We start from the raw sequence: 27,940 nt of genomic DNA on the forward strand, positions 1-27,940 counted from the left end.
TTTGCAGTATTTTCGGTGATCGCATGTGTGTTAATTTTTTATAATAATTCACATCATATGCCTCAAATACTGACAACAGGAAATGTCAGATGTATTCTTTCATTTTCATTTGTCTATGAAATAAATATTAAAAAGAAAAGGAACGGATATTCACATAACGTTACAAATGGCAAGTGTGTCTTTCTGATTCAAAATATGACTACTGACATGAAGTCCTGGTCAGGAAATGGGGAATTTTACAAATTGATAATGTTTTCTGTGCTTGTACCAAAATAACGTGTACCAGTGACCACCTGGGGGTGCATAATAAATGAAAAATGTCCTGCTTTTGGCATGCGCTCACAGTGTGCAATAAATTGCAACCATGAGTGTGAATTACACGCACATACCTAGAAATGCGATCCAGTTATTGACTTTTGTTACAAATACAGCCTTATGCTTCTTTGTGAAGTGTGAGCCCAGATAATTTAGCGTGGGCTGCAAGCATCTCTGTTCAAAGAGCATATCACATTTTTCCCTGGGCTTCTCTTCTGTTTAAGGTCGATACAATAGGGATCAGACAGTTGGGTAACAAAATCCCATATTATTTACACTAGCAAATGGGCTATTCAGTTGTGCAGCATTGTTTAGCGATGGTGAAAGCAAGTGCAAACTTTCTTTCGTTCTGTCCACCGCATATTAAAAATACATCCACAGGAAAAAGCGTTTTTTTTTTACTAGAAAAAAGGCTTGTTTTTGTTTTGTAGATCCACAATATCAAGTATTTGACTTTTGCATGGTGCTCAACATCTTGTCTTGCGACACATGTACTGGCTAATATGTGTTAAAGTCTAATGACAGCAGTTTACATATAGCGATTTCTGCTACAGAATAGTCATTGCAGCACTGTATTTCCGTGAACAATCTCTCCCACGCCCTCGTCCAATAAGTTTTACAGCCACCTCTCTGCGCCCGCCTGCTGTGTAAGATTAAAGGACACACTAAACTCCCTGCAGCCACAACCCTGCCTTGATGACACACAGAGCACTGTGTACTGGTAACAAGAGCAGTTGTTCTCTTCTGCAACTCAGCCCAGGCTTACACTGTGATTGTGCTGAAGGTGCTGCCAAGGTACAAAGTGATTGCTGAACGGAGGGCGACGTGGCAATTCTAGGGTCTCATAAGTAAATGAGTACTGGTACTCTCCTTGTTCGAGGAAAAGTGCTGGTACTCAATGAGAGAAAATGAAAAAGTGCCGGCACTCAGTACCGGTGAGTACCGGCCCATTTAAAGCACTGTTTATAAGTATGTACATTTGGTTGAGTGTTAAAAAAAAAGACATCATACAGCCTTCTCTTTCACGTTGCCTGTATACCAAGCAAGATAGTCACATAGTTCATAGTTCACTTTACAAAATCCTATAAAATTAAAATCAGAGAAAAAGGTTGTAGGAAGCTGGCTCTCTATATAGTGCACTAAAATGAAGTACATAGTGCAGAGTCCAGTGGATCCCCAAAGATTTGCAAAGGCAGAAATAGGTCGGTCTAGTGTTCTTTGTGGTAGTGTCTGCCTAACCCAGCTCTACAGTATCAGTTAAATCCCGCAATATAGGTAGACATCTACACTCCCCCGATCATACTCTTTATAAATTATACAGTTGAAAAAGAATCAGTTTCTCTCCCCCTCAAAAAGATAGGTTGAAACCTGTAACAAAAACTCCCTCGATCAGACCATCACAATTTTTGCGCCAGCACCCTTTGCATCGATCCAAACTCCTCTAAAACGTTCCTGTAATGCAACTTCAACCACATTTTCACAGCTACCATCTTCATGGCTGACTAAAGTTTTGCTTCCACTTTCAGGATATGTTTGAGCCCAACTAAAAATCTAGGAAATAGCACTGACCCACTTAACTTGAGCAGCACATACTTCCTAGTGTCATGGAACCCAAAGCAGCCTTTGATTCAGTATACCAGTAAATCTTCTCTCATGTCCTCCGAAGGTAATGACCTTTGACTCCTCCCTGTCATGCCTAACTTTTCTCTCTGATGTATCGCAGTGACTCAATCCAAGCCCACCTCCCAGCACGTCTCCTGTAGCGAATAGGAGGCCTCACCGTGACACTTCAGTATCCCTCTAAGCCCCCTCTGGAGTTCACTGGGGAGAGGATGGTGCATTACAGCCAGAGCTGCCGACTAAGGAGCTGGGGAACCAGGCTTGAGTATTTATGTTGGCTCAACATCTAATGATTTTGCGCAAATCACTTAATGTCCCCATGCCTACAAAAACATGAATTTGTCCTTGTGTAATGTAACTGGTGCTCAAGTAAACCACTCCAATACTTCGGGACGAGTTTGCGCTATATAAAACTGCAACAAAAAAAACCTCTGACAACACAACCTTTAATCTATTGATGACTCTCAGATCTACAACAACATCTCCAAAGAGCCAAATCAATACCAGTCCCCTTGCTTGCAGTACCAACCAAACCTACATATTCATCTCTACGAGCCCAGAACAGAAAACAGCATTCAATCTCTTATCTCTGAATGGTTTAACATGTCGGCACCAAACTATAAGCAGTTTAAAAGCCCAGCAACTCCATCTTCCAGCCCTTAGTAATGCTTACCTGACTTAATGTCATCACTCAGGCAATCATTCAATCATTCAAGGTTAAATCATCCACAAATGACTCCATGGAAGGCCTCCAAGACCTCTAAAATAGCTCAGTGTCAAAAAAATCCCCATATCTGTGGACATCCAAGCAGCACATCCAACGAGAACATGCTGCACATCTGGAGAATAGGCTGATTCTTAAAAGAAAAGGAACAATGTTTAGTCTGGGAGGCTGGGCCGAGGCGATGACTTCCTTGTACATCCGCGCGACAGCCACCCCTCGATTTCTGCCAAAAGGGAAACACTCATTTTAAGCCATTTGTGTCCACTCCTTTATTTATTAAGCTCCCTGACGTGATTAGTTTCGTAAGGGAGTGCTCTGCAAGCAACTCATTCATTCTATCAAAAAAAATCTCTTCCATATGATGAGTTCTATGACAATAGTAATTTCTGTAATTTCCCAGAAATGTTGCGAGGACTGCAGATTTTTCACTCTGAGTTAGCCAGTCACAAATAGAAAGTGGACTGCGCTCTGCTCGGTGACTGCGCATCACCTGCGTTTTGTGACGTGCCTGTAAGGAGCCGTTGTTGTCACCCATCAAAGTAGGCAGAAGTCACGTGCCTGTCCGCGTGTCACAGGGGCAACGCCGCCACGAAGCCTACGCCATTGCTGAATACACGATGCGGCAAAGAGGGCCCTATTTATTCAAGGACGTAGTTATTTCTGAGCTGCTCTCATCAGCTGGCAAATTGCAGCACAGATTTATTTTCCCGGTGTCTTTAACTCTTCCTCACCTCTCGCTGGAGAATGGAGGTGCGAAAGATGCCTCATTAGAAAATAACCTCAGGCAGGCGCCAGAGCGTCTTGTTAAATACATCTTCGTACGTGACTGAGGAAGCTTGCAAGGCCCAGATGGGGCCCAGAAAGGAGGCCAGCAGCTCTCCTGCTGCTCTGGGCCTTACTGGTTTTTCTGTCTATGGTAAGCTCCCTCCTTATATTGTTTTATGTTTAAAATGTGCCTGTTATGCTATGATGTTCGTGTTATGTACATTTTGTTGCAATTGTTAGCTTTGAATATGTTATGTTGCATTATATGATGACGTTATGTTGTGTTTATGAGTTTATTTTAGGTTATATATTTTTTGTATGTCGCTTTTTGTTTTTATGTTACATTCCGTTATGTTATAGCAATTCTTTGTATAGCCAACATGGTGTTCTTAGTTCATCTCAAAGCGCTGGGATAAATTAGAGATAGATTCCCTTACACTCCCTCAACAACAGCAAGAAACAATAGCAATACATTGCAATATGCAATCTATGAGACAGTAAACAGAGTTTTTAATAAAAAAAACTTGTTCTAATCCGGTAATGAACTTTAATTTGACCTTTGCTCTGTAGATATACATGTGTGAACGTGCATTTATTAGTACAACTGCGCTAAATTACTTGTTATTGGGCCACATTTATTTTTACTGAGAGGGACATTTGGTGCCCACAGGCTGGCCAGTTTTCTCATTTTCAATGCAGACATTGTGTCAGTGTCTGTGATCCACTCATTAATCACAGTACTGAATTAGTCCAATTAGTTCACTTGACGCAAATCAGGACAACAAACCCCAGAATGCATGAAGGTGCCCAGTGAAAGCCCTGGACTGGAAACTGTATTTGTGATGGCATGAAGTGATGTGGCCACCTTAGGTCCTCATCTTCTGGTGCTCACATGTTGGAGTCACCGACATAGGTGAGGTATTTCTCTCCTGACACGTTCATGGGCTGTTCCTTTATTTGTAGGCAATCTCTCCCTGATGAGTCACTTCAGGACCTCTCAAGCTGCCTGCTGTTGAGTATGCACTTAAGAATTAATGTCCTAATAACCACCAGGTTCTGCTATGCTTTTGGGAAGCCTGATTCTACTATACATGACTGTGATTTGCTGCTGTGAGGACCACTTTGCAAATAGCACTGTCTTTCAACGCACCCCAAGCTCTGCATCCGGTTTGTGACAGTCAAGGCTTCCCAGCTGCACAGCCCACTATCTTGAGCACGTGCACTCAGTCTCCAGGTGCACTCTTAGCTGGGCTGGTAAGGACGAGGCTGCAGAGGGGGAGAGGTGCTCCTCGGCACATGGAGCAGTACATGGGGAGAGGCCGCTGCCTGCACTGGAGCGTACAGAGTCTTCTGTGCTCTCCTTACACGTTGCACTGGCCCAAGAAATCCTCCACCCAAAATGAGACCAATGAGTCTACTCACACAACAGCAGGCAGACGATGGGATGGCCATAAGGCACAAAGGGGCACAGTGATGGAAGTCCAGTGGGGACTAAGGTGCAACCAAGTGCCTGTGCGCAATGTTTCCCAGGCCCAAGAGGAGACGGGTGCTTGGTGCGATTTGTGGTACTAGTTATCAAACTACCAGCCACAGTCAAATCAGTGAGCGCAGAAGAAGTACAAGCACTCTTGTACAGTCTCCGGTTGCCCAGCTGCAGCAGTGATGTGAATGTAGGCTATGTAACTGAGTGGTTCTTTGCCTTGTCTACCCTCCCAATTCACTTTCAGGCCAGAAGGGAGGGACCGGCATGCGTGAGGCCCTATTAGGGGCAACCACGGTCAGACAAGGAGTAAGGTGGACTCATCAAGGTTCTCTGCAATCTGGACATCCCCCTGGGCTCCACCTGCTGCCGGTTGATATATAATTCTAATTCCTCCTAAAGAGCTCCACTGCTCTAGGTCACTTGGCTGTAGATTCGTCCTCTGGGAAGCACTCTCACATACCGATAACTCCTATAACCACTTCTTAGTTTAGGAAGCAGACTCCTTCCTTAAAGGGTCTTTCACGCAGCACTAATAGCAGGATACAAAGCGTCAAGTTTGTTCCCAGCCTGGCAGATTGCTTGCTGTCAAGGACAATAGCCCTGGAATTCATGTAAAACGTTCAACCCTACACTGCGGTGTAGTCTGCACTCCGGTAAGCATAAGCAAGAAATCCCTGGAACACTTCCCTGAGGATTCTATTCCGTATTTATATTAGCTTGGTAGATGCAGATATGTATGTCAGAGCCCATCTCTGTTCTGTAAGGTCTGGTTTCAAGGAAGTGCACTTGGTTCACACAGGGTGCTCAGACACATTTTTTGATCTGCAGATTTGACAGAAAAGTGGGGTGGATCCGGGTGTTTCTCATCAGTGAAAGAAAATAAAAAGTACAAAAGGAGAGGGGTCTTCCCTACTTGGCTACTACAAAAACTGCCTGCAGTACTCCTGTGGATAGGAATGAGCCAAGAAAGAGGCAGGTGCTGTCCGTGCACTTCCAGGGGGACTTCTGTCACCCATCCTCCGTTCATGTGAGCCCGGCTCACTTCATAAGGCTTAGAAACGCTCTCTGGCCTTCTACCAAATATCCACTGTTGGGCAGGCTCGTCCTCAAGCCCCATCTGCCTGCCCCCTACAGGCAGGACTCCCTTGATGCATCCCTGCCAGTATACAGTAAAACACAGCACACGCACTCTGTGCCCACTCTACTTCAGACAACAGAGCAAATACACTGATGCACTGTTAAAAGAACCGGCCGAGGCGTGAGAGGCCTTTACCCATGTGAATGTGCCTTAATGAAAGTGGCTGTAGCAACTATGAAAGGGATGAGTCTTCATAGGTGGTGTACTTATATTACGAAGGTTGAAAGTGAGCCCTAAGGAAGCGGCAGTATGCAGCAAAACACATCGGCTCCATGTAAAATACAGTTTTTTTGTTTTACATTAATGCCTATAATGCCACATCAATCAAAGATTTGACTTATAATTAATATTATGTTCAATCCTTTGACAGCTTTTGAGATAATTTTAAATCATGTAGATTACCAGAAAACATTGAATAAGAATAAACAAATCAAGTGGACTTTAAAGGCTTGTACACAGAAAAGGACGAACATGTATACGAAACCTGATGGATTAATAATCCTGGAGTCAGTAGAATCATTACCCATGATATTTTTTCAAACTGATATTTTTAAAGTGTAGTTTTTACATGCTGTATTAAGAATAATTAAAATGTGGTTATATAAATTGTGATGCAATGCAGAAATGTGTTTCCGGAGAAATGCACCTCTTATTTGGTGTTTTCTATACAGTACAGTTGCCTAATACAAAATGATGGGGCCGCCTTCTGAATGTGACGAGGGACCACGGTGTCTCCCAGACTGTACATATATTCATTAGTCCTGGGCTCAACAGGGGGCCCCTGAACGGTTACCCACCCTCCCCTGGGGGAGGGAGGTTGGGGGGGCACACTGCGCGGGGCTGCCGGGGCCTCAGTTACATCCCTACGTGTATATCGTGAGCTATATTGGTTTATGGCTGAATGGGTTTGAGCGAGCACAAGACCATGTGACCAGAGGAACCTAATTTGTTTTTTAAAGGTTACAGAGCAAATGTACATGTCCTACTCATGTCCCACACGTATGGACTGAAGGCCCCTGATGAAAAGATCTGTAAGTGCCTTTTAAACATGAGATGCCAGCATCTCTCCCACGGAGGGGAACAGTTGAAAAGACCTGCTATTTCTGCTGTGATCATTTGCTGCCACCTCTGCCAGTTTTTCTCCGACCAGTGAGATGACGCTATCCACACGCATCAAAGTAGGGCACACCAAGTGCGTCCTTCCAGCAGGCAGAGCCATGCTCAGTCTCAAACCATTTCTCAGAAGGCCTGAGTGCATAGGAGATTGTCAGGTGTACTGAGGCAAAAAAACAAAAGGTATAGATACATGCTGCGAGGAGAACCTAAGGCAAGGGGCATGCTGTAATGAGCCATGAACCTAAACATTTATGTCCCGAAAGTGTACGATTGTTACTTCTGGTTTTATATCTTGTTGAAAGTCTATTCTGCTGAATGTTGTAACTCACCTTTCCTATGGCTAGATGGTGAAGTGGTAGAACACGTAGCTGGTTAATGTTTGTTTTTATCCTAGTTTTGACTCATGACCAAATATTGTGTGATTGTGGACAAAACACTATGGGGGTGATTCCAAGCCGCCCGCCAAGCGGGAACCGCCAGAAGACCGTACCGCGGTCAAAAGACCGCGGCGGTCATTCTGGGTTTCCCACTGGGCTGGCGGGCGACCGCCAAAAGGCCGCCCGCCAGCCCAGCGGGAAACACCCTTCCACGAGGAAGCCGGCTCCGAATGGAGCCGGCGGAGTGGAAGGGGTACGACGGGTGCAGTAGCACCCGTCGCGAATTTCAGTGTCTGCTAAGCAGACACTGAAATTCTAAGTGGGGCCCTCTTACGGGGGCCCCTGCAGTGCCCATGCCATTGGCATGGGCACTGCAGGGGCCCCCAGGGGCCCCACAACACCCCATACCGCCATCCTGTTCCTGGCGGCCGAAACCGCCAGGAACAGGATGGCGGTATGGGGGTCGGAATCCCCATGGCGGCGCAGCAAGCTGCGCCGCCATGGAGGATTCCCCTGGGCAGCGGGAAGCCGGCGGTACACCGCCGACTTTCCGTTTCTGGCCGCGGCTGTACCGGGACCACGGCCCTGGCGGTTTTTACTGCCAGGGTCAGAATGACCGCCTATATCTCCCTGTGCTTCAGATTGTACATAATGTGAACCATAAAAAATGTCTAATGTAGAAAGTACCTGTACAATGGCAACTAGTACCCAAATAACCTATTTTTCTGGGACTCCTTCTTGCATTCTGCTTTTCGTAATCTGGTTTCATCTGGACCACACACACAGTATTGTTCTACATCCAGCATCTTAAGGTTGAGAGGCCCCTCCTGACATTAAAACTATTAGTAGAAATGCACTCTGCTGCTCCCTACTTCGCATGCCTTAAGCTTTCAAAAACTGGAGGTTACATAAAAGTATGGAACAGATGCATTAACCTGCAATATTATCCGATTGGCATTAGAACCAGCGACCAACAATTTACATAAAGATCACTGCACAGGAACCTGACATCTTGAGCTATCTGATTGCGACTGGAGTCTGTGACTGCATGTCGCAGTGTCTGTGGCATGTGCGCAACTCACTGGCCTATTGCCAGCTTTCCATAAACTATTTATATACAAGGTACCAAGATCTCAATAGCTGGAAAAAGATGAAGGGTTTCATTTATCCTATTCTATGGTTGCTTTATTTAAATTATTGTCTTAGAGGGATGAAATTGACAGCATCAGGACAGAATATTTAGAGTGAATGGACTTGAGGTTGTTAATGACAAATCTTAATATATTAGTACTAATTTAATCAACCTCGAAAGGAAAAGAAGCTAAGTTGACCTTTCCCACGTTTGAAGTTGGGAAGCTATAAATTAAGCAGATTTCTATAGCATATTTATTAACCAATCAGTCATTTTACTAGAAAGGGGGAAAAGCAGCAGCTCCCTTTAGAAATCCAAAGAGCCAAACGTATTCATAATTGCTTTAGGTGTCCCAGTACTGAGATTTGAGCATACACTTTACGAAAAAACAAGTTAATTTGTGAGATCTCTGTGAGTGTGTCAGTACTAGTACACTAATGCACTGTGCAAACCAGTATAATGGTACACTGAGAGTGTGGGTATGCTAATAGTAGGGTAGTGGTGCAGATCAGGAGAGCAGTGCATCATAAGAGCCCTGTAGACAACTCACTGCCTGAATTTCAGTTCAGGGTCGAGGTGTGGATCACTGGTAAGAGTGCCACGAGTGATTTACTGCTGCAATATCAATGCATAATGAAAGCACGAGTATAGCTGTATTGTGAGAGCTGTGTCACTATGCCTTCACTGGATAGCTGTGCCAGTAGTCACAGGTCAGAATAGATGTGCAATATGAGAGCTATACAAACATTCTCAATGTTGAGTATGAGTGTGTAGTACGAGACAAAATAGAGGATACTTATTGAATTTGAGTTTTAAAGTGATGCCAGTTCACCTAGCCCAACTGTTGGTGTTTTATCAATTATTCCATTCCAATATCATTTCGTTTTAAAGCACAGCATAAAAAGAAAACTCTTCGTAGAGGACAGGTGGAATTTTAGAAATGCATCATAGACTTCATTGCATTAATAATTAAGTTAGTGGGGCAGCCAATCAAAGACTCCAGAACGGAGACTGTAACTCCTGGTACAGGCCCTCACAAAAAGGAACTGATTCTTTAAAGAGACTATAGAATGGGGTGGTTGCAAAGCTAGTGCTTTAGAAAAGACAGAAAAACACATGCTGATGCAGCCATGTACTTGCACACAGAGAAAAATGCCCTCTCTCTCACACCGTCCTGATTTCTTTCTCTCCCCCTCTGTGTTTCTTTCTCTCTCCCCAACATGTTGCCATCATTTCTTTGTCACGCCTTCATCCCTCTCAAAGGCGCTGCCCCACATGCCTCCTCATTTCCATCACGTCTCCCACCCATTGCTTCCTCATGCTTTGGTTCTCTCCTGACCCTTTTGTCCATCCTTCATGTTTGGCCAACCAAACACGAAAGGATAGGCTCCACATAATGCGGTGATGATGATGCGATGAGGCGGGAAGCGCAACTTGTGGAGGGGCTTTCTATTCACAAGTTTCATCCCCTTGAGCCCTACTGTATTCATTCATTCTTCACACAGTCCCCACACCCCAAAGGAGTGCCTTGAAATTGTCAAAGAGCTCCAACTACCAAAACATTACACAATATTACATATGGGCTAATGGTGTCAGAGGCCCAGGAATAAGTCAATAATGTAAGTTATTTCACCTTATCTTCCTTATGCATACTTGCCTGTGGCTCGGAATCCTAAGCATGGTTAGAGCTAGTAACTATTGGTTTGAATCAGCTCTTCAGCTAGTAACATAACAATCTGAATGAGTCATTTACTTGTGACGTAGCTTATGGTTCTTTATATTAAAGATACTAAGAATACCGTTCCAGAATATTGTCCTCCCTCTTCTGGGACGCCTGGTGTCCTGGCAAGAACACTTTCCCAACTCTGACCCATTTGCTTTCATCCCTCCCTTTTTCCTCTCTCCCTCTGGTGGGACCATTATTTTTGTGTATGTGAGGCTGTTAAAATGATCATGTTTTTTATGTTCTAGGTATCCCCCTTTTAGGTTACACATGTTAGTTATTTACATATGAATGACAAATATAGAATGCATCTCTGTTTAATGTCACTTTTCTTTGCTATGTGATAATCAAGCGTGTTTGAATACATTCACAGTATTTAATCTGAGTTGACTATTGTAAAATAATTATTTCTGAATTGTGCATGAGCTTTCATGAAGACTGATAGTTGTATTTCTTGTTCATTATAATAAATCAAAGAACAAAAATATGTTTAAAAAAATAGGCACTTTCTGGTAATTGTTTATTTTAAAAGGTTCAATAATAGACAGATACAAGTGTATAAGTTAGGAACAGAGGGGGTCATTCTGACCCTGGCGGTCCATGACCGCCATGGCGGAGGGCGGCGGAAGCACCGCCAACAGGCTGGCGGTGCTTCCTGGGCTATTCTGACCGCGGCGGTAAAGCCGCGGTCAGAAAAGGGGAACCAGCGGTTTCCCGCCGGTTTTCCCCTGGCCCAGGGAAACCGCCATGGCGGCGCTGCTTTCAGCACCGCCATGGGGATTCCGACCCCCTTCCCGCCAGCCTGTTTCTGTTCCGGAGCTGCCAATGTTTGAGTGGCCAGTTTACTCCTTGTGGCATTGGATTAGTTCAATGAGTGCATATCACTGCGCAATATCCAAAGTGAAATACGAATACTAGTATGTGGTTATGGAGACAAGATGTGTCCTGCTTGCTACTGGACTCCTTGCTCCAAGTGAACAAGGATCACAGAGGTTTACGGAAAGCAGTAATCAGACACCCACTTACCATCCACGACTTCCACAGTGAATCGGGGATCCGTCGGCATCTGCTGTTGTGGGACCCATCTGTCTGAAACATTCCCCTCTGTGTAATCATTATTGACCACAGGAGTCCAGGAGAGACCTGAGAATAAGATAGAGAGATAGTCAGAGATTTCACATGCACAGACTCATTGGGCCTCCACTGAAATGTTGCATGGACAATGGCAAAATTCACATCGGCCAGTTGAACAGGATAAGGGAGACATGCACTGGTGAAGTCGGTCTGGTTTGGGTGGTGCACAAGTATGGCACTTTTTGTACACAAATTCAGTCCCATCATAACTTAATTAGAGATGTAATATATAATGAGTCTTTACCAAATGTTATCCATATTTTAATAGTGTAGAGATCATCCAAAATATCCAACCAGCCAATGCATTCCAATGTATAACTCGAGTTGCAGCAGAATTTTAATATCAGAGAATCCCATTACAAATCTGAAAGATTGACAGCTTTGCAAAATAGGGTTGTGGCACGTCCCGCATTTGTCATGACAGTTGAACTTTTTTTCTCCATGTGTCCTGGCAAAATTCAGTACATTCAGCACATATACCGGTTATCAGACAGAGATGACTAAATACGGAGTGAGTCAAGTTTTTATATGTTCCAATGCAGAATTATTCATTAGCCAGTAGCAGAACGCAATTTAAGAAACATAGATTCTACTGTGTGTAAATGCTGCGTCTAATTCCTCCTAGTACCTTATTTCAAATGTTTTCAGTGTTCAATGAATGTTGTCAACTAAGTCCACTTTTGTTCTGTTGTTGGTTTTCAGAATCTGGTCACTCAGTTGCAGATGTGTTGTAACTTGCATTTGTGCCCTCCTCGACCACAGGTTCTCCTTTCCACAGCAAGCCAGAGTAGTGCAGCAGTGGAGTGCCACAAAGCCACCATCACAGACAGTGAACTGGCTTACTCCATCACTGAGCAACTGTTCTTTGTGGGAGAAAAATACCCTGCGCCCACCTGGCTCTTTATCAAAAGGTTCACTTTTTTATCAAAAGAAATACTTACTGGCTTCAGGCAAACACTAAAAGTTTTCGCTTCCTCACCAGAAGCTTTCTCGAGGGGGCTTTATTCTGGTAACCTCCTTGTTTATATTAATTATTATCAATTACATACAATTACTTTTTAGGTTTAATGGTTAAAAGACAGTTGAAAGCACCCAAGCTTATCTCTTTAATAGCATTTCTAGAGTAATTCCCCTAATTTTCTTCAGCAAGAGATTTAATAGTTCACTTAACCAGTAATTTATCGACTCGTAGTTACAATCAGGCATTGTACCAGTCTCTTACCAGGTATGGCTATTTTTTCTAAAGGACATTAATTTTTTCTTATAAATATTTTCTCTTTCTATTTAAGATCCACGCCTTATATAAATGTATTGCAATAATATTTTCAGTATCACCAGGATCAATCCGAATTGCAGTAGAACCCTTCATAACTTTTTAAGTGTAAAACACTATCCAATTCTCATAATATTTTTTTATATTTACACATAAGCCAAGCATAAACTATGCATTTAGCAACCATATGAATCACCCCAAAAACACAAGCATTGATACTTCTATGATCATTCACTTTAGAAAACTGCAGTTGATCTCTAAGTTCATTACATTTTACGCTTTCAAGAGAATAGCTACGTGTTACACCCTCCCATACATTTTCCTGCATGTATTTGTCTCCTATGGATTATATCCTCACATTTTATTCTGTCCATAAGGACATAATGCGCACTTTATGCGTACCCTAAAACCCAATTCCTAGAACTCATTGTTCCAAGTAGTGTCTGTAAAATACCTATTTATTATTTACAGAAGGCCTTTTATGAGATAGTTACGTCTTTCAGATTCCTAAGAAGACTTTTGTGACTCTGTCCGAATTGCCAAGAAGAGAGAGCATGAAAATGGTGTCCCCTTCCTATCTGGAATTCGGAGAGGAATGTATCGGTGGTGTGTGTGACCACAATTGCAGTTGCAAATCATTGATCAGAAACAGACTCCTCGAGGGAGTTAGAATCTGTTTCTTTAGGGGGAACCTGTCCTTGTGTGACATCTTCCCATGTTTGAATCATGACAGCGACTTTAGGGGGAGCAGTCAGTCTTTCCCCAGCCAATCCCCGACAAGATCCTTTTTTTTTTAAGCAGCGTCAGTCCCTTTGAAGAGCATGGGCAGGTTTTTTTTACAAGAAAATAGGGTTTCCAGTTGGGGAGTGCAAATGCAGAGACAGCGGTCTGTTCAGGAGTCCCTTGCAGGTTTCCATCCCTGTATTTGGAGGCAGTCATACAGGGCCACAAACTGTGATCTGCCTAATTAATATGTATTAGGCAGGTCCTTCTGTGACCCCCTCAAATTTTACATTTGCAATACAATGTATTAGTACAAGGTAAACAGCATCACAAATTGCAGTGTGCAACCACACCACTCATACTCTACTCTGTACCACTCCACGCCACTGCACTCTACTCTGCACCACTCCACTTTGCACCAAGCCACTGAACTCAAACCCAGTCTGCACCACTCCATTGTACGACACTTCACTCTACACCTCTCTACTCTGCACCACTCTACACTATACTAATAATGCCACTGTACTATGCATGACTGCACTCTTCACCACTGTACTGTACACCGCTCCAGTCTAGGCCACTCTGCTCTACTCAACTCCACTGTATGCCTCTCTGCAACACTGCACTCTACATCACTACACTGTATGCCAATGCACTCTACACCAATGCACTCTACTCTGTACCACTGCAATCCCCCTGACCTCTATGGCAATCCACAGTACACCACTCTAATCTCTACTCAGCACCACAGCACTCTATGCCACTGTACTCTACACAACTTTGTCATTACTCTATGCCACTCTACTCTGTGTCATTGCACTCAACCCTGCACCACTCCACTCTATGCCACTTCATTCTACCCTGCATCACCACTGCACTCTACTATATGCCACTCCAATCTACACCACCTCATTGTATGCCACTGAATTCTATGCCACTGCACTCTAGACCACTATACTCTGCAACACTCTAGGCCAGTGCACTCTACTTGAGTCCACTCTACTCTACTCCATTCCACTGTATGCCACTGCACTCTACTCTACTGTAGTCAATGCCACTGCACCCTACATCACTCTACTCTACGCCACTGCACTCTGTCTCAATGCACTCTGTGCCACTCTATACCGCTCTACTCTACACCGCTCTACTCTACACCACTGCACTCTGTGCCAATGCACTCTATGCCACTCTACACCACTGCACTTTGACATTCTGCTCTGCTACACTGTATTCTGTGCCACTGAACTCTGCACCATTCTACTCTGTACTACTGCATTCCATGCCAATGCACTCTACTCCACTATCCTCTACTCTGCACCACTCGACAGCACTGCAATCTATGCCACTCTATGCTACACTGCTCTGCATCACTCCACTGTACGCCACTGCACCTTATGCCACTGCTCTACAGCACTAAACTCCACTCTGCATCACCTTATGCAACTGCACTATATGCCACTCTATTCTACTATGCACCACTGCACTCTACACCACTCTGCTCTACTCTGCACCACTCCACTCTGCACCACTGCGCTCTACTATGCAACACTCTAATCTGTGTCACTGTATTCTATGATGCTGCATTGTATGACAATTAATTCTATGCTTCTGTGCTCTATGCCACTTTACTCTGCAATACTCTACACCAATGCTCTCTACATCAGTTCACTCTACTCCATGCCACTCCACTGTATGCCATGCTAAGCGACTCTAGTCCATGCCACTCCAACACATGACACACTGTGCCACTACACTCTGTGACACTCTACTCCACTCTTCAAATTTGGTTGTGAAACATTAATACATAGCACTGCAACTCCTTATTTAGAAAGGAAGCCTTAAACACGGCCATTTCTAATATTGAAACAGAATTTGGCAGAAAACGCAAATTCCAATTCAGTAACAAGTTACTGTGTCCCAGTTTGGTGTCCGTCCATTAAAAAATAATTGTTTAGATTGCAAATGACCTGATTTACACATATCCTGTTTGTGACCTCAAAATGCTTTATATAGCTGGCTGAAAGTTCCTTCAATTTGCAGATTTTTATTGTCTGGCTCCAGCACAATTAAGTGAGCAGCACTAGAGAGAGGCTTTGGCTCCACCCACATGTGGGGAGCCAGGAGTGCATGTTTTGATGAGGCAGAAGTTGTGTGCTTCCTCTAACTTGATCATTTTATTTATTTATTCAGCTGTCTAGACTTGAACATTCATGGGCTCATGTGTCATGGGAATATTATTATGGTGCCTTAGATAACTAGATAATGTATGTTGTTTTTTCTCTGGAAGGAGCATAGATGGGAGAAAGGCAATCATTAACCTACATGGATTTTTAGGTCTGGCTTGACAGTGCAACTGTCAGCTGGCCTTTTAACCTACACAAATATTACTGTATAGTTCTTTGCTTCCACAAAAATATATATCTATCCCCATACTCTATACACTTGTAATGCTTCACATTGCCATACACCATTCCTTTAAAGCCAGACCTATTGGCAGTGCCACATGCTTTTTATTTGTCTTTCGGAGATTCTGTTATGGAACCCTACTTCTGTCTTCACAGTGTTCATCACATGACCATCTGAGCAATTCCTGATCTTCCGACAAAGATAAAATAATATATTTTTCTCATTGCCTCTCTTGAATTAGATTGCCAAAGTCTGATCACTGTGTGGGTTGATCTCTCTCTGGGCGTTTTATTTTGATGTGGTATTTTTATCCTGGGCTGTAATGTTTTTATGGAAGTTTATCTTATGGGATGCACTTAGATCTTCTTTGGAAATTCACAAGCACCAAGGAGGAGGGCAGTACTTTACATATACTCTCTATAAAGGCAACCTATGTGAAAATTAGTGGACTTGTAATAAAAGATGGACGGAATGAAAGACTGTTCCCATGAATTCACTAAAAGCTTAATTTCACTTTTGCCCTACCCTTCCCTGCCGCTAGATGTCGCAGCACAGACAGGACATGAGGCTGCATGGAGTTGCAGTGTGAACGCTGCCTGGCAGTCAGAAAACATAATAGGCGCCAAGGGCTTCCTGCATTTTGCGGTGTATCTCTGGTCCCAGGGCTGAAACAGAAGTCACTATTTAAATATATTTAAATACAAATAAATTGTAAACATTTGAGATGAAAATGCAAGTAATATATTTGCAAGTGTGTGTCCTGTTTTTATTCTGCTGACTTCAGTTTCACAAATAAACTTCTTAAGTTTCAACAGAAATGTTGTGCAATTCATTGTGTTCGTCTTCTTGGTTCTTATGTAAGGTCAAAGCTTGTCAAGCCATGGTTAGGGGCGTGTGTAATTTGCTTATGTGTAAATTACATGCATTTTTGCAGAATTACACATATTAATGTGAGATGCAGATCTGACATTTTACACTGTATTTTAACCTGAAATGCGTTCTTGTGTCACTTTTTGATATGATGATGCTTTTTGCACTACAAAATAGTGCATAAAAAGCAAAAGTACTGCAAGCAATCGCTGCTCGCATACTGTTATGCCAGGGTATTCACAGCACATTTTTACCGTAAATTTATGAATTACACCATCGTAATTTAAGTTTTGCCCAGACCAAGTCGTGATGTGGGAGAAGGTAAGGTACTGTGAGGAAGAAGGCTAGAATGCAGCAGGTGCAGTGTCTGAAGTAAAGAGAATCTCAGGAAGAGAATCAGACAGATATCCTTTCACGTAAGTTAGTGTATGCACCCAGCAGGTTGGACTGGGATACATGATGAAGTTGATCCAGGGTGCCTGGAGATCTGAGCACATCTGGGAGTGGGCTGTGGAGGTCAAAGAGGAAACGGGCCGCATGTCTCTGGGTCTGGGGCACTAGGCAGGGAGAAGAGTGAAGCATAAATATGCCACATTGTCTCTGAGGCCAGCAGTGCTGTGGTGGATTCATTCACTTCAGTTCTGCAGCTAAGTGGGGATAGGTATATTTTAGCCTGAGTAGGAGCGGGACTGTGGGTGGAGGTGAGGGGCGGCAGTGCGGTGGTCAGGTAGGTACTGACAGCTACGGCAGGGGTATGTTCTCCCACAGATGAGCAGTGACTGAGGTGGGGGCGGGTGAATTGTGAGTGAGGTGAGGCAGGGTGTGGTGGTGAGGCTGGTGGTGACATAAGGGGAGGAGTGTGAAAACAGGTGGGTGGTCACTGAAGGGCAGGGAGATGGAGAAGATGGGTAGTGATACGCAGGAAGTGCGTATAGTGATGGTCTATAGTGGTATGCGTGGGGACGGGGGCAGTGAAAGGTGTGGAAGCATGTGGGTAGTAAGTGATGGGGAACACAAGCAGTGGTGTGGGGCAGGTAGCGAGTGAGGTGGAACGGGGAACAGGACAGGTGAGTAATTAGAGGTGGGGGAAGCGAGTAGTATATAATGTGGTGTAATGAGTGTAGGGAATGAAGTGTGTGATGGGCTGACAGAGTCTGGACTATGGGCAAGGGTGAGACAGTCAGACCATTAGTGAGGGTTGGGGTAGGAGTGTGGTGAGTGAGGTGGGGACCTAGGTATGGCGCACAAACAGGTATTGATGACTGGGGTCAGGGTATATGTTGCTGCAGGTGGGTAATGACTGGAATGGGGACAAGTGAATTGTAACTGAGGTGAAGTGGGTGTTTGATGGACAGGTTGGCCGGGATAGGTTTGAGTGGATATGGAAGCAGGTGGGTTGGTTGGTTCTGACTGGTGTGGAGTAGGGATTGGGAGAAGACAGGAAGTGATAAGCAGAGTACAAACAATGACTTAAGGTTGATTCAGGGTTATAGGGATTGGTGGTTAATGAATGAGGTGATGGGAGAGGTATGGGCTGTGTGGATACTATCTGTAGTATGGGCAGGGTTGTGGTTGTCAGATGAGTAGTGATAGGCAGGTGGTATTGTGTAGGGACAGGTAGCCAGTAACAGAGGTGGGAGCAGGTAAGTGGTGACAGAGATTGATGAAGGTGAGAAGTGCCTGGGGGCAGGGGCAACTGAGGCTGATGGGTAGAGAATGAGTTGGAGCAAGAGGTGGAAAAAGCTGGATTATGGCTTGTGGGGAAGGTGAGTAGTGCAAAGATGTTGTCAGGCATGAAAAGGTAGGTAGTAATTTAGATGGTTCAGTGGGTAGTATCTCGCGTGTGGGCAGATAAATGGCAGTCAAGCGGGCAGTGGTGGGTGGAATAGGGGTGTGGGAGGAGCTGGGAGGTGACAGAGATGGGAGCAGGTGGATAGTGACCGAGACGGATGTAGTTGTTGACCGAGATGGACGAAGGTAAGAAGTGACTTGGGGACAGAGCAGAGTGATGGAGGTAATTTGAGGAGAGGTGCGCAGCTGAGGTAGGGGTTGGTGGGAGGATGGGGAAAGAGGTGTTGGGCTGGCACCTAATGACAGGAGTGGCCACACTCCCTGCTCCTGTCACTTTCCCTGCCCAAGTCACAATCCCAGAAGCTGGAACTCTCAGAAACAAGTACCACCCGCCCCACCCGTGTCATCCTTTATCCCATGCATTCCTGGTCAACGTCCCAGCCCCAATAACCCGGTTATTATTTGTCATTCTCTGGTTCCCCATCACAGTCCAGTCCCTCTCAGACTCCTGACTACATCGGTGATCCTTAGCATCCTGAACAATGTCCCATATAGTCTTGGACAAAGCCCTCAACTGGATCTCCTCCTTTCTCTCCGACAGAACCCAGAGGGTCCGACTCTCACCTTTCCACTCCAAAGCCACCAACCTCATCTGCGGCGTCCCTCAAGGCTCCTCACTAAGCCCAACGCTATTCAACGTCTACATGGCCCCCCTCGCACAACTGGCCCGCCAGCACAACCTCAGCATCATCTCCTACGCCTGACGACACCCAGCTCGTCCTCTCCCTGACCAAAGATCCTCTCACCGCCAAAGCCAACCTTCACGAGGGACTGAAATCCATTGCCGAATGGATGAGCAACAGCCGTCTAAAACTTAACTCCGACAAGACGGAAGTCCTCATCCTCGGACGCACCCCCTCGGCCTGGAACGACTCGTGGTGGCCCTCCGCCCTAGGCCCTCCTCCCACCCCAGCCAACCACGCACGAAATCTCGGCTTCATCCTCGACTCCGCCCTCACCATGTCCAAACAGGTCAACGCAGTCTCATCCTCCTGTTTTAACACCCTCCGCATGCTCCGCAGGATCTTCAAGTGGATTCCAACAGGAACCAGAAAGACGGTAACCCAAGCCCTCGTCAGTAGCAGACTCGACTACGGCAACGCACTCTACACAGGCATCCCAACAAAAGACATCAAACGACTCCAACGCATCCAAAACGCATCCGCCCGCCTGTTCCTCGACATACCCCGCCGATGTCACATCTCCCCTCACCTGAGGGACCTCCACTGGCTCCCCGTGGACAAGAGGATCACCTTTAAACTCCTCACCCACGCACACAAGGCTCTACACGACACCGGACCCACCTACCTGAACACCAGACTCAACTTCTACGTTCCCTCACATCAACTACGCTCTGCCAACCTTGCCCTCGCCATCATCCCCCGAATCCAGCGCAAGACCTCTGGCGGCAGATCCTTCTCCTACCTCGCCGCCAAGACCTGGAACGCACTCCCTACCTCACTACGCCAGACCCAGGACCTCCTCACCTTCAGGAGACTCCTCAAGACATGGCTCTTCGAACGATAGCAGCACCACCCCCCCCCACCTAGCGCTGCGCCTCGAAACCCTAACAGGTACATAGCGCGCTTTATAAATTATTGATTGATTGATTGATTGACCATCTCTGACTTGATGGGGAGGGCCCTTGATATAATGGTGGCAATTCCTGGCATTTGTAGTGAAACTGCTGAAAAATACATGGTTGTGCAACAATTTTCCATAGATTTCTTGCAGTGGGTAAATACCAAATATTCCTGGCGAGGGTCAGGTGTTCTTGGCACACAGTGAAGGCACCGGAGTACATCACGAGTGCACATTCCGAAAGTATGCATGTTTAGCACACTTAGGTACACCTAATTCACTGCTGCTTTTTACCTTACTTAATTTTGAAAGTTCAAAAGCTGTGACTGACCACGGAGCCCTGCAATGAGCATTTGAACCCATTTGGCAAAAAAAAAATAAAGTGGTCGCTCCTTAGCAGCCGTATTTTCCCCTTTCCCCAGTGCCGGAAGTCCAGCCCAGGGGCATACACGAGCGGACAAATGGAAGGTTGCCATTGGGTGTAATCCATGCATTTACGTGGACAGTACTTCACTGGCTTATATTGGTAATAAAATGGTGTGAGTTTCATGTAATGTATGACTACTCTGTCGTGTCTGTAGACACGCAGGCACATTGCTCTTGTTGCGCGCATGCAGTACGACTATCGTGACATAAATTACACCAAGTAGACAGGGTAGTTTGCATTGGGCTGTGGCCCAGCAGTCGTGGTCACCCGTTACTCCTTGCTTCCAACTCTGACCACGCCAGCTTACTGCACGCTATTTATTGGACTCCCCACGTGACAAGTGGGTCATAATATAACTGCGCAACAGGAGGGGTTGCATCTGCAAAACCCCTCGCATTTTGAACTAGATGGTAGTGTACGCAATCCCGTTTCGTCACGGGCGTGACACTACATACTCCTCCATACTTGCCTCTGAAAAGTTGGTAGAGCTGGAAAGCAGACACTTGCACATCTGCCAATTGGCCCGGTGTATTGTGTGTAACCCAGAGCCAGCTCTGGCTTATTAGCCAACAGCGACTTTGGAGGCCACACATCTAATGGAAGGAGCGGGCCCCCGAAGGCAGAATGCACCTGGCTGAAGAGCCCGGCAAGGTTAATCGTGTCACAAGAAGAGGGGCAACTTGGCATCATTGCCTTTGCCGGTCAGGTTTATATCTGAAAAACGAGTGGACTTGGGGCAGAGTACATTCCATTGCAGCTTTTACATTGGTAGGCTGGTAGGACGGTGCAACAGCCAGTCACATTAGAGGCACATAGGGCTGACGAAAGGGTCCGTTGTATGACAGATGTGCCTCTAATTAGTCAATTGGGCTGAATTCTCAAGGAAATAACAAAGGCACCACCCCTATGTTCGCACATTACTACAAAATTCTTACTATGTAGGATCACATTACAGTCACATTCTACCAGTGAAGCACAGCGAATAGACTAGTGTCCTATCAGACCACAAACGCTTCTGGGCTTTGGCCGGGTATGAGGAGCCATACAAGTACTACTACAGTACAATATACATTGGAGTGGTTGTGCCATATATTCTTAAACAGTGCTCCCCGCCTCCCCCAGGGCTCCGCTTCTATACATCAGTCCATGCTCCTCTGCTCCTCGGTGCAACTAAATGCTGCTGCTCAGTTCATGTGCGTCAATCACCAAACCACACTGCCAACCTCAATTTCAGTGCAGTGCTCGATTAATCAGTGCCACACCAGGCTTCTGGGCACTGTACTGCTGTATCCGAGCTTGGAGTATCAAAAAGACTGAGCTTTAACACCAAGAAGGTGCTTTACGTTGTTCAATGGCGCCTATGTAAATAACACTCTGAGTCCTTCGTTCTTGCACCTTGCTGGGTGGTCACTACGGGTACTTATCTGTGATGTAATAAATGACAGAAGTGAAGCAATCTTTGTGCGTGTTGACATGTTACAGATAATGTGAAATAATCCATTCAACTGCAGGACGTGAAATTTAGGCAATACTGTTGTTATAAGGTATGAATGTATCTGAGGCTGAGGTGCGGAATAATTTTTGTATGTTTTTTCTCCATTTTTATAAGTTTCTCTGACAAAGAATAGACATTGACAACAGGTGAAATAATGAGATTAAGGTCCTCTGGGGACATCTGTACGGATATTGAGGTCTTGCTGAATGAGGGGTTAAGGATGATTTCCAACAGTGAATAATAGGATTACGGTACGGGTAGAACGACTGTCATTAATTCTAAACACTTTCATAGGATCCCCTATCCTCTAAAGAAAGTGGTGTGAGCGCAGATTTGAAATGAAATAATTATTTTATATAATCATACTGATGCACTAACATGAGAAATGCTTCAAATGAAAAATAAATATTAAAATGAAAAGTGTGCCTATTTAGTGGCCGCCATCAGAGTGAAAGGTCTGCACATATTTTTTGTAATGTGTTAACTTAGTGATGAAAGAAAAATATTCTGTCTCTTTAAGAACTTGTGCTTTGAAAAATAAATGTTGAAATAAAATACGAGAAATTCTCGAGTTTTCTGCGGTGTCTTTCGGCAGAACAAGGCCAGAGCTAATGTTGAAAGTCTGCCAAAAAGAACTGAAGACATTTGTTCTCTGCTGTGTGTCAAGCAAGCAAGGTCACAGCATGTAGTTATTTGCCTGCCAACCTAAGCTAAAGTATCAAATATAAAAAACGTTATTTGTGAAGAATTACAAGCTTCCTCTGTTTTAATCACAAATTTATTCTGTGGCCGTACTAGTGGAATGTGTTTCTCTCAATGGGAAGATCTGCTTTGGGAAAATGTTTCTACTCCTTCCTGACTATCGTCCGGCAGCAAGTGCATTCTGAAATGTGTTGAACAAAAGACCTTCACTAAACAGTGCGGAGGAGAACTTAGAAATAATAATTAATATTGTTTGGGCTTACGCAAAAAGGAAGAGGCCGAGAAATACAGAACGTTTAAGTTAATAGTGGAATATTTACTGATTTGATGAAGGTCTGTGATTGGGTGATTTATGTACATATGCAGTTTTCACCCAATTACAGACGTTTAGCAAGTTTAATTTAATGTTTGTGAATCAGACATTGGCATTCATTTTTCATTCATTCATTGCTTCCTGGTTGCCAGAGACTTTGCTTCTCATTTCTTATGATCTGTCACTTTGACATTTCATGCTTCAACCAGTCAGTCTTTTTTATTATTTTGGATTATTTTCCAGGCTCCATGCATTAATGCTTGTGCTTACTTTAGCATTTAGTGCTTAAAGCCTATAGTGTTATGCTGCCTGACTTAAATAATTAATCTGATGGTTCAGAGAACTTACGAGTCCAAATTTCTGAATTGTCACCCCTTTCATTGCCTCTGTCCTGATGCTGTACTGATGCTGAGGTCCCCCTGATGAAGTTGTAACCCGATTGGTGTTTACCTTAAGGAAAGGTAAATGTATGCATGCTGTGTATTGTATTTGTTTTTTGTTTTACAGGTACCAGCTTCTACTGTTTAAAATGCCTGCTGCTATTTTTTATAGTGCCATAGCTAGATGTTTTTTAAATTAATGTTACTAAAACTTTTGCATGATGCCTAACATGCTAATACTAATTTGAGGTTACTGAGAGGTTTTCTCTATGTCTATGATTTGATATTGTTTATTTACTGAATAAAATGTATACTATCCCTCTTACACAGATATTCATGTTATTGATTTGTGTTCTAACTATTGAGTACATTGTTTTATTTTCTCTGTTTAAACTAAGATTTTTCAGGCCAATTTGTCAGCCTGTGACACTACTTTATTTGTATCATTTGGTGTTGAGAATAATTTTTGTGACCTTAGCATTGTTAATATAGGGAAATAAATATTTTAATTGATACTAAAAGGTGTGGTTATTCATGGCCAAATGGGTCATGGTGCGTCATATATTGATTCTTTGGTGATTATTGTTATTGTTTAATGTTGTTGTTTTATGTGTCAATAATCAATATGTCAATCAATGTGGTAATCAATATAATCCGTTCAAGTCTAAAGGTTCGTCGACCTTAAGGCAGCGTCCAATCACTCACTATTATGAAATAATAAGATGAGACAAGGATCTGCGCTGCAGCAGGGGCAGGCCTAAAAGTCAGAAGTGCAATGAAAGAGAACATCCCCCCCACACATCCTAACTTTCCTTTTGAAGGGACTGTTATTGTATTTTTGTTTAAGTGCATTTATATAGCACTCCATCACTTAAATAGTCTCATAGCGCTCTGCGGACATGTTTCATGCATACTTTTAGTTTATTCTGATATCACCTTTTTATTGGGGGGGGTTCATGAAACAGACTCATTTTCAGCCTTTGCCTGCAGTCTTGCCGTATTCCAATTTACAGATCTGGAAAGTTAATGAAGGAAATTCCACGGATGACACGGACTAGTGGAGCAGACTATCAGCCATTTTGGTGGTGACGTTCTTAGAACGCAGGGCCAGCACAGCCTATGTGCGAGTGAAACAAAATAACTCCTGATTGGTCACCATTTCAGTGGCTGATCCTAGGCACCTGATGTGGGCAGTGAATGATTTCCTGACACTGAATATCACTGCCTTCAAGAGCAGGACATGGCCACCCACAGCCGGCCAGGTTGACTAACCTTTTCTTTGGTGAAGTTGGTCTAAGTGATTCCACTTTTCCTGCCTTCAAAAGAATAGCATCCTTACGACACTTGACTTTGCTTGATTTTGTGGATGAAGTGTTCTGCTTCGCTCAGCCCTTACCAAGATCCCCCACATAGACTGAGAGAGGGCAAAGAGGCCTATTGTTTCACATAGGCCTCTGCAGAGAGTGGGGCGTACCAGGGAGAGTGCACTGATACTGGGACTTGAACTAATTACCTATAGCACTCCTGGATGGGGTGGGGAAAATATATAGTAAGCTTCTCCTAAACTATATGTAAAAATGGGTAGAAAATAACAGCATTCTTATCTACCTCCATATTGGTATCTTGAAAGGGGTAGATACGACTGAGCAAGTAATAAGGCTATAATCAACAACCACCTCTAAATGCTGTCGCTAAAAAAATGCCTAGCAGTTTAAGACATTTATCAACTTATAATCAGCTTTTACATTTGATCATTACCAACTCCTCTGGTCGGTGGTGCATGGCTTGGGCATGGAAAGAGCTTGACCGAGTCTCTAAATCACCGGGATGAATGTCCTACTGCCAGAGTGGGGACGGGAAGTCAAGTAAATATGCAAAGACATTCCCAGCAGCCAAGGGGGTTTGGAAGGAGCACGGACTGGAACTAGCGTTTAGTTTGTACCTAAACGATGTTGGTGAGTACCTTGTAAAGTGAGTTAGATACTCCCGGGTTTGGAGGTGAAGGGAAATCGCTCTACATTTCTTTGCGGAGGATGATGCAGTGCTCTTACTATTTACTGGGATCGCCATGCACAGGCTATTGGAGGGCTTCCAAGGCTACTGAAGCGGATGCAAATTAATAGTCAACACAGGCAAGACGAAATGTATGGCACTGGACCCGAAAGGCTAGTAATGGCACACCTTTAGCATTAGAGGAACAGCCAGAGAGTCAACCATTATGACTGCCAATGTATTAGAACAGACCACAGATTGTCATTATTGAAATAAAGGGACAATTACGTGACTATGTTAAATCAGACTTCTGTTCTAAGATGCAATAACAAGTTGACAGTGACTTTTTGAGTGCAGTTCTACAGGTATACAGAATAAAGGCAATTACCGTTAATACATACAGTGCAGACCAGTGGGCTCCTTTAACGCCAGTGCTAGTGCTAAAACTGAAAGCCCTTTCGGAGCCTTCTTTGCAGCTAGGCACAGGCATGCCACTAACGCCATTAACCCTTTAGCTAGACATGAACTACATTTTTTTTTTAACTGCAGTGTGTCCGCTTCTGTTTTAGGTTAAGCTCTATAAAAACGTGTGAAATTGATCCAAGACATTTTGAAAATGGAAAACTCAACAGAGTGTCCGTGGGTATGCAACTTGGAAAAGACACAAAACAGAATTGGGTTCATGGAGATGTGGACCAACCCAAATATGACAAACCTGGACACAATCCATAACATTAAAAAAAGATATTAGTTGGAAAGACAAGAAAGAACATTAAAAAGTGTCCGAGACCATCCCTTATCACTAGGTTGTATGGCAATTATTTTGGTCCATAGTTTAAAAGTAATCGTAGATGGCATTTTCCTGACGATACAACATACACGGTACTTAAGAGATAGATTTGGTCTTGGCAATATGAGATTATAATGTAAAATGGAATGCACACAACAGCACTCGAGGAAATTGTGGCTGGAAAATGGGTGGAACAGAATCACTTCGAAATGTTCACTTTTTTTAGCGGAAAACCACCACGTTTCGGAAGAGATGGTTATTATCTCTGTTTAAGGGCTATGATTTCAGGAATAATAACACGCATGCATTATGCTATTGATCTGACACAGTCCAGTAGTTGCCTGTTGCAACTCACTTATGGTCTGCTTGACTAACAACACAGAGATCAACTCGGTAAGAAGTTTAGGCATCCTACTGGTGTTCCGTTTAATTTGTACACAGATGTTTTTAAGGATCCTAATTTTAATATTGCATAAATTATGAGTATTTATCATCTTCTTTCTTCTTTTTATTGACTGATTTTGTAAAGCTTACACACGGAACAATCAAATGTAATTAAATTGAATGATAACTGCTGGAGAAGAAAGAGGGGGTGTTCACTGGGACCAGAAGGCCCTGCAGAAGACGGGGCGACCAGATTCCTATTGACTACTACTAGGTTGAACCCCTAAAGAGGTTGCGATTGGAAGTAATAGAAAGAAACTTTAACCTTTTTGCCATCGGCCAATACAGAGGAAGAGAGTACCGTAGGCGCTAGCCTGTGAATAGCGTGAGCGTGAAGGGGTAATGGTAAAGTGTAGTCTTGTGCCAGGGCCCTCTGCAGAGGAGGAGGACACCCGAGGCCCCGTTAACTAGTGGTAGTAGGAACTTAAACAGTTGAATTAGTAATCAAATCTATATAGAGGGAGGTGTGTTCCAATGGGGTCTCAGGGATCTTTGAGACCGTGGCTGTGATGTAGGGCCCCGACGCCAGGGGCCTGCACTGAAACCACAAGCTCTCAGCGGGGGCGGGAGCAGCGAGAGGAGCTACGGCCTCATTTACAGATTCTTCTAAGTGCCAAGGGAGGTCGAAATCCCTTCTGCGATGGAGAGGGAAACTGCCCTCCTTCTGCCATGCCCACTGACAGAGCCGATTAATCTTTCAGCAGCACACGAAGCTCCTGTTCATTTCACAGCCTCTCTCTCTCTCTGCGCTTCCTGCAGCCTGGTGAGCGCCTGGAGGCCTTCCCGAGGGACCCGGGGCGCCATGTGAAGCGCGCTTCCTCACCATTGGCTCGGGGCGCCCCCCTTTGGGCCCTTAATACCGCAGTGTGACGCCGAAGCCACAAGGATCACAGAATAATGCCCAGCGATGCAGTTTGGTAAATGCGCTGACTTCCTCCCTAAAATGAAATGCGTCACACGCCGGCAACTGTGAAGTAGTGCCAGAGCCGACTTTATGTAACCGCCCTTCCTGAAAGGGGGGCCGCCATGTAAACCGGGCTGAAGAAAAAGATCTAGGGAAATCCCGGCTCCTTCGTTCTGCTCTGGGGTTACGCAAATATATGTGCTCTGCATGTGCTCCTGTTACCAGGGGACTTCCTCGCCCACCTCTGCCTTCCTTGGGCTGT

At 44.4% G+C, this 27,940-nt stretch overlaps 1 protein-coding gene across 5 annotated transcripts in view; it reads right to left on the bottom strand.

Annotated features, from left to right (window-relative positions):
- CCDC136 (coiled-coil domain containing 136) overlaps positions 1-27,940 on the bottom strand; it is a 185,306-nt gene that overhangs the window by 141,453 nt on the left and 15,913 nt on the right. For all 5 annotated transcript variants that reach the window (XM_069229404.1, XM_069229405.1, XM_069229406.1 and 2 more), the window contains exon 2: positions 11,420-11,536. In XM_069229404.1, coding sequence (XP_069085505.1) covers positions 11,420-11,536 — 117 coding nt within the window. The remainder of the gene's footprint in view (positions 1-11,419; positions 11,537-27,940) is intronic.

This window comes from Pleurodeles waltl, chromosome 4_1 (genome assembly GCF_031143425.1).
Source record: "Pleurodeles waltl isolate 20211129_DDA chromosome 4_1, aPleWal1.hap1.20221129, whole genome shotgun sequence".
Taxonomy (NCBI): domain Eukaryota; kingdom Metazoa; phylum Chordata; class Amphibia; order Caudata; family Salamandridae; genus Pleurodeles; species Pleurodeles waltl.